This window comes from Nanorana parkeri, unplaced genomic scaffold, assembly GCF_000935625.1.
Source record: "Nanorana parkeri isolate BGI_ZX_2015 unplaced genomic scaffold, ASM93562v1 scaffold382, whole genome shotgun sequence".
Taxonomy (NCBI): Eukaryota; Metazoa; Chordata; class Amphibia; order Anura; family Dicroglossidae; genus Nanorana; species Nanorana parkeri.
In genome coordinates this window covers 301560-309034 of record NW_017306650.1, presented here as the reverse complement: position 1 = coordinate 309034, position 7475 = coordinate 301560, and the positions used below count along the sequence as shown (strand labels likewise).

At 41.6% G+C, this 7475-nt stretch overlaps 1 protein-coding gene across 4 annotated transcripts in view; it reads right to left on the bottom strand.

The window, feature by feature from the left end:
* The window catches only part of FNBP1L (formin binding protein 1 like), a 146351-nt gene that overhangs the window by 45825 nt on the left and 93051 nt on the right, over window positions 1–7475 (bottom strand). For all 4 annotated transcript variants that reach the window (XM_018559216.1, XM_018559215.1, XM_018559217.1 and 1 more), the window contains exon 3: window positions 2448–2501. In XM_018559216.1, coding sequence (XP_018414718.1) covers window positions 2448–2501 — 54 coding nt within the window. The remainder of the gene's footprint in view (window positions 1–2447; window positions 2502–7475) is intronic.

Below are 7475 nucleotides of genomic sequence, written 5' to 3'. Positions count from 1 at the left end.
GGGGGGGGGGGCGTACGGCCGCGTAGTCCCATAGAGAAGGACAGGTGCTGTGTACGAATCACACGCAGCACCTGTACTTCCCAGGAGCTGCCTATACGGCCCTACACGGAGCTGTACGTGCGAGCCGATTCCAGTGTTAATGAGGGCTAAAGTGTACAACAGCCCCAAAACAAAAAGGGTAAAAATGGTGCAGGGGTAGCCTCATAATTTAGGCAAACTGATGAATCCCTCCAATAGCTCAGCATTATTTGATCTCTGGAGGGGGAAGTGGAGACGCTTAAGGTACACTAAATAAAATACATACTTGGAGTATTTTTTTTTAAATAAAGTTTAACTCGATCCAAAAGTTTCAATTCCTATTGAGAACCTATGAGGGAGCTGGCCAAGTTCCTTATTTCACCAGATGGCAATATTTTCAATGTTTTTAGTGAGTTCCCAAGTTTACTCAGATCTATTTGGGGGTTATCAGTAATTACCACAATGCATCTGTTATTTCATTCCTGCTTTTATAATCCCCCTCCTTTTGGCATGATACATGGCATTGCTGTTAATATGCATCTATGTAGCATAGAGCATGTTATTCCCTTTTTATTTTACACTGTCAATAACCTCAAGTAGATTCTCAAAAGGGATGTACACAGAATATCCTCCAGAGAGGAAACAGGATTCACACACAGGTGTCACTGGAAATGCAAGTAGGGCTGAAGCTAACGATTATTATAGCAAATTAATCGATTGGTTGTAATAAAAGAAAATCTCTCTCATCGATAATGAGAATGGTTGCCAACTATTATCGATAATTGATTAGTTGTTGCAGCCCTAAATGCAAGTGACAGAAATCCCTTCTGAAAGGCTACTAACCCCAAAAAACAAAAACAATGAGGGTATTTAACCCTTCCCCATACTATCCACAGCAATAATAATAATAATAAAAACAAAAGTATTGGCCAGAGTTCTACACTAAAGCTTTGTGTTTAAATTCATGCTACACTACTGTGTCCAGGATTGTACAGTGTGTTGGGAGATCTGCTTTAATTGAATAACACCATACTACTACACATAGTTAATGTATCAGAGAGTCAGTACCAAGCAACATTATCCTGCAGCCATCAGTCTGATTCAGCCTCTTACTGCATTTTTTCTTATTCGATATCCAGAAATAGCTACACTCCAAGGGTCTTCACCGAAACGTAAAAGTCTTTATTTATGGCACAAATAAAGTTCCTCCCCATGTATGCTCAACCTCCAATGCCTTTCATCATTACAGCTTACTTCTGGCTTACTCAGATCTATGGGTCTACAGCAGGGGTAGCCAAAGTCCGGCCCTCTAACTGTGGTGTATGGACGCGAACGAGCACATATAGACGATCGGCGGGCTATGGAGCCGCTAATCGCCTATATGTGTGCAATAGTCTGGTCTTTTCTGCCCGTGCGTGCCCGCTAGGGGGCGCGCGCGAGCAGAAAAAAATTGCCGTCTGGAGCCGGCAACCCGCAAATGCTGCAGTGCCGTCCGTCCGTTTTTTTACTACGGGCGGACGGCAAGTGGTTAAAGTGCATGTCAGAAAAAACATATGCAGTACATCACTGCAATACATACAAGTCCTGTTTTTGGCTGATAACAGCATTTTCCTGGACTGAGTGGTGTGAGTCCTGCCCAGCTGTTTTGCTCAACTACTCAAACCCTCCCAACTCCCCTCATCTTTACTACATTATCACTAATTATACTGTAGTCAAAGATGAAAAATAGGAGGGCTAATTAATTTGAGATAATGCATGCCCAGGACAACCCTGAATTTCTGGCATGACCACAGGGATTTTCTGCACTTTTTGAACAGGTATAACAAAATGCTTTTATTAGATTATTAAAACAGACCAATGGACATAATGGAAGTTTATTGTTCAGTTCACATACACTTTATCACTCCTTTCTCTATAGACCAAAACATACATGTCTGCCTGATGTGAAAGCAATTGTCTGTGCACCAGTCTCATTAAAAGGCTGTTCTGCAGCTTGAATAGTTCATGCTTGGCTTGGACGCCATTGCACTTCACTTGGTAGCAAGTCAATCAGCAATTTATTTATTTTCCCCCCATAGTAGTGATTCTCCAAGGTTGCCCATATAACACCGACAAAAGCAACGTGTGATAATCAGGCTGTTTTTTAGCTTAATAGAGGCAATAATGAGCGCCTCCGCCTAGCCTTGAAAACTTAAAAAAGTTATTTAGAAACAGAAACAAAAACTACAATCGTAATTGAAAATACAGAATGAGGTTGCATTGGTTGTTTAACCACTGCACTCCAGTCTGCCATTTTGAAATAGTGTCTGGATCAGGGCCCGATTCAGTTATTGTTCTGCTGCCATAGACAAAAACAAAAACCAACTGCTTGCTGATAAAAGTGAACCTTTTGAAGCATTCAGTTAAGACGTTAAACACAATGGACATACCTTGGTTCTTCATCTTTAGTTGACCTCTTTGGACAATACTTCTTCACCAAATTCCTAAAAAAAAAAAAAATCAAATATAAAAAAACAAAAACAACAACTGTCATCTGCAGAAATGATTAGGTTGAAAGCAGCTCTTCCATTGCCTGCATCTGCTGCAGTTCCCTTACATGGTATAGAATGTGCAGTACTTCAAACATACCTGAAATTATGTCTGAAAAGTGAATTCATGCTTGTATTACTTCAAAGGATTTAGAAACGTTTAAAAAAAGCTTCTGCATCATGACAAAACCTAGCACGTGATGTCAACCCTACCTACTTCATTTCTGTGGGATTACAACGCACACAGACCTTTCCTCATCTCCAGAACAACTCCTACTGCACAGTAAGTTATCAGCTCACACAATTTATGGGAAAAAATCAAGAGGTATGTTTTGCACTTACTGTGCAGCAATAAGAATTAATGTGCAGCTATAACAAAACCCTTTCAGTGGTGTATTTTGAAACCCAATAGGTAGCAAATATCAGGAGTTCATTGTTTGAGTTTACATATACTTTAAGTTGTATTTTCAAAAAGAAAGTAAGGAGATAAACACCGATCAGCCATAGCAATATGACCACTGACAGGTAAAGCGATTAACATTGATTATCTCATTACAATGATTTAAGAGACTGTGACAAGGGCAAAATTGTGATGGTTAGACGACTCGGTCAGAGAAACTCCAAAACTAAAGCTCTTGTGGGATGTTCCTGGTCTGCAGTGGTCAGGGCCTACCAAACGTTGTGCAAGGAAGGAAAACTGGGGAACCAGCAACAGGGTCATGGGTGGCCAAGGCTCACTGATGTACGTGAGGAGCAAAGGCCGGCTTGTGTAGTCCAATCTAATAGAAGAGCTACTATTGCTCAAATTGTTGAAAAATATGATGCTGGCTCAGATAGAAAGGTGTCAGAGTGCCCATGCTTACCCGTGTCCACCGCCATAAGTGTGAACAATGGGCACGTGAGCATTAGAACGGGACCACGGAGCAATGAGGGGAAAAAAAGTGGCCTGGTCTGATGAACCATGTTTTCTTTTACATTGTGGATGGGCGGGTGCGTGTGTGTGCGTGTTTCGCTTACCTGGGGAAGAGATCGCACTAGGATCAACTATGGGAAGAAGGCAATTTGGCAGAGGCAGTGTGATACTTTAGGCAATGTTCTGCTAGGAAACCTTGGGTCCTGACATTCATGTGGATGTTACTTTGACACGTACCGCCTACCTAAAGATTGCTGCTGACCAAGTACATGCCTCCATGGAAACAGTATTCAATGATGGCAGTATACTCTTTCAGCAGGATATGCCCTGCCACACTGAAAAAATGGTTCAAGAATATTTTGAGGAACACAACAATGAGTTTGAGGTGTCAGATAGTACTTCAAACATACCTGAAATTATGTCTGAAAAGTGAATTCATGCTTGTATTACTTCAAAGGATTTAGAAACGTTTAAAAAAAGCTTCTGCATCATGACAAAACCTAGCACGTGATGTCAACCCTACCTACTTCATTTCTGTGGGATTACAACGCACACAGACCTTTCCTCATCTCCAGAACAACTCCTACTGCACAGTAAGTTATCAGCTCACACAATTTATGGGAAAAAATCAAGAGGTATGTTTTGCACTTACTGTGCAGCAATAAGAATTAATGTGCAGCTATAACAAAACCCTTTCAGTGGTGTATTTTGAAACCCAATAGGTAGCAAATATCAGGAGTTCATTGTTTGAGTTTACATATACTTTAAGTTGTATTTTCAAAAAGAAAGTAAGGAGATAAACACCGATCAGCCATAGCAATATGACCACTGACAGGTAAAGCGATTAACATTGATTATCTCATTACAATGATTTAAGAGACTGTGACAAGGGCAAAATTGTGATGGTTAGACGACTCGGTCAGAGAAACTCCAAAACTAAAGCTCTTGTGGGATGTTCCTGGTCTGCAGTGGTCAGGGCCTACCAAACGTTGTGCAAGGAAGGAAAACTGGGGAACCAGCAACAGGGTCATGGGTGGCCAAGGCTCACTGATGTACGTGAGGAGCAAAGGCCGGCTTGTGTAGTCCAATCTAATAGAAGAGCTACTATTGCTCAAATTGTTGAAAAATATGATGCTGGCTCAGATAGAAAGGTGTCAGAGTGCCCATGCTTACCCGTGTCCACCGCCATAAGTGTGAACAATGGGCACGTGAGCATTAGAACGGGACCACGGAGCAATGAGGGGAAAAAAAGTGGCCTGGTCTGATGAACCATGTTTTCTTTTACATTGTGGATGGGCGGGTGCGTGTGTGTGCGTGTTTCGCTTACCTGGGGAAGAGATCGCACTAGGATCAACTATGGGAAGAAGGCAATTTGGCAGAGGCAGTGTGATACTTTAGGCAATGTTCTGCTAGGAAACCTTGGGTCCTGACATTCATGTGGATGTTACTTTGACACGTACCGCCTACCTAAAGATTGCTGCTGACCAAGTACATGCCTCCATGGAAACAGTATTCAATGATGGCAGTATACTCTTTCAGCAGGATATGCCCTGCCACACTGAAAAAATGGTTCAAGAATATTTTGAGGAACACAACAATGAGTTTGAGGTGTCAGATCCATGGAGACCCCCACCTTGCAGGACTTAAAGGATTTGCTACTGACGGCTTGGTGCCAGATACCACAGCATAGCTTCATAGATCTAGTGGAGTCCCTGCCTTGATGGGTCAGGGATGTTTTAGCCGCAAAAGGGAGAACTACTAAATATTAGGCAGGTGGTCATAATGTTATGGCTTATAAGTATAGGTTAAGTTTTAAGGAAACCAAACATAAAATGATTACCACTGAAAATGCTAGATGTCTGGTTGTCACACAGCCTCTAGTTTTAAAACTTTCTTAGTCACTGACTTCGGATCAAGTTTGCAGTTTTAAAAGAGAAATTATGGGGTAACCTTTTTATCCCATAGTTCTCTTTAGGGTCACGGGACCTCCTCCCATGACCCAAAGCTTAGTGTAAGCTATTGCCCACGGTATACTGAGGGTGCCGCAGACGGGACGGATACCGACAATACTGTCGAGATCCACCCAGCTGGCTGATTTACAGCGGGCTCTGCCCATCTAGAGGCGGAGCCAGCTGTGCCAGCACCCCGTCCGTTCTTCCAGTCAGCACTGGAGGAGTGATATCCCTGCGAGGAGCAATGACTGACAGTCTTGGTATTCTGCACTGCGCCGCTGTATAATGTACTATATTGCACACCACACTTTTTTTTTACTTCCACCGCGCCAAGCTTGCTCCCGTGATGGACTACAATCTTAACACAAACTAGTCGTCAATCACTGGAGCCTCTTTTTTTTTATCCGATTAACCGAACTTAATAATCGGCCAACTAATCGATTATGAAAATATGAAAATATTATTGAATATATAAAATGCCTGCACATACACAGTAAAAACAAACATGAACAGGAGACATCCTGCATGTGCCAATGTGTTTTCAGAGCAGCAGGTGTTGGATTGCATGCCTGAGGACGGAGCTACTTGCTTATGTGCTAGAGTTTGGGTGACCTGCAACCCTGAAAGCTGGCCATACACCTGTAGAATTTCTACAAAAAAGTAGCAAAATCGTCAGAACATTGAATGGTTCCAGCATGGACTTGACAAATTTAATATGTTATTTTGCTGGATTGCCATGCCAATGCATTGAATTCTAAAGTACAATATCAGGATGAAGAGAACCAACGTAATGTTAATTTTCCAAGCACATGTGCATTTCTAGAACAAGGATTCTTCCTGGCAGAAAACCACATTCAGAAAATGTATTGGCGAAAAATGTTTAATCCAAATGTTTGGCTCAATATCAAAAACAACTGTTTGTATTTGATATGTACCCATTACAAAACAAACAATCCGAAAATACGAGTTTTAGAAAAAACTCTACAGGTGTATGGCCTATTTTCAGCTTATAAATGGAATGCAAACAATGATATTCTCTGCCAGCCAATACCAGTCACATCATGCTGAAATTTTCACTCCTGCAACAGGATACAATTCACCTGAATTTTACTACAGAATAAAAACATTCCAGAAAATAATATTTGAAATGCTAAGACTGTAAACCTCAGCGAGGAAGAGGACAATCTATTATAATCACATCTACCCTCTCAGCTACTGGAAGCAGCACACAATCCCTGGCAAATGCGAGCAGCACACAGTAGGGTTTATTCTGAAGGAAATACTAGGAGCCATTTCAGCTGACTAAACTCGGCAATACATTCTCCTGTCACTGTGGAAAAACACCATTCACAATACAAAGCAAATTAGGGATTCTAGCCATCCCGGAGCGCGCTGTTTACAACTCACAAATCATTCTCTCGAATACATCCACTCGGCTACTACTTCTCTTTGTTTGTTATTTTTGTCCATGTAGATTCTAAACACACCTCATTATCATTCATTAGGTGAAATCCATAACAATGCGGTATCCTGGCAACCAAGCATTGGTCCTTTCAGAAAGGGTCCCTCTGGCATTTAAAGATAGCAGGAAGTAAACTGGTTCAAAGAACATGCAAATAAGAGGTGATGACTTCTAAAAGCTGGGTACCACGGAGAATCTTCTAGAAACTCGCTCAAGACTGCCTTCCGAATTTCATGAGTTAAATGTGATGGCTCTGCTTGCAGCAAGAAAGAAAAAAAAATGAAAGCGAATGGACTGACATTTACACATCAGGGGTGTGGAAATTTTTTTTAAAAACTACTTGTCCAAGGACTAAAGCTGATCTACTTGTCCCTCATGAAAATCTACTTGTCCTGATACAAAAAAAGAAAAAAAAAAAAATTTAACCATAACCGTATTTAGCAATGCCAAGAAGAGCTTCTCGAAGGTCAGTGCCGTCAGATGACAGCGCTGACCAACGAGTGCTTGAATTTTGAGAGCGAAATTCCAATTACAATGGCACAGGCACAGATAGTACACCCATACTGGCGAATGGGAAGGACCGTTCCAATGAAGGGTAAGTA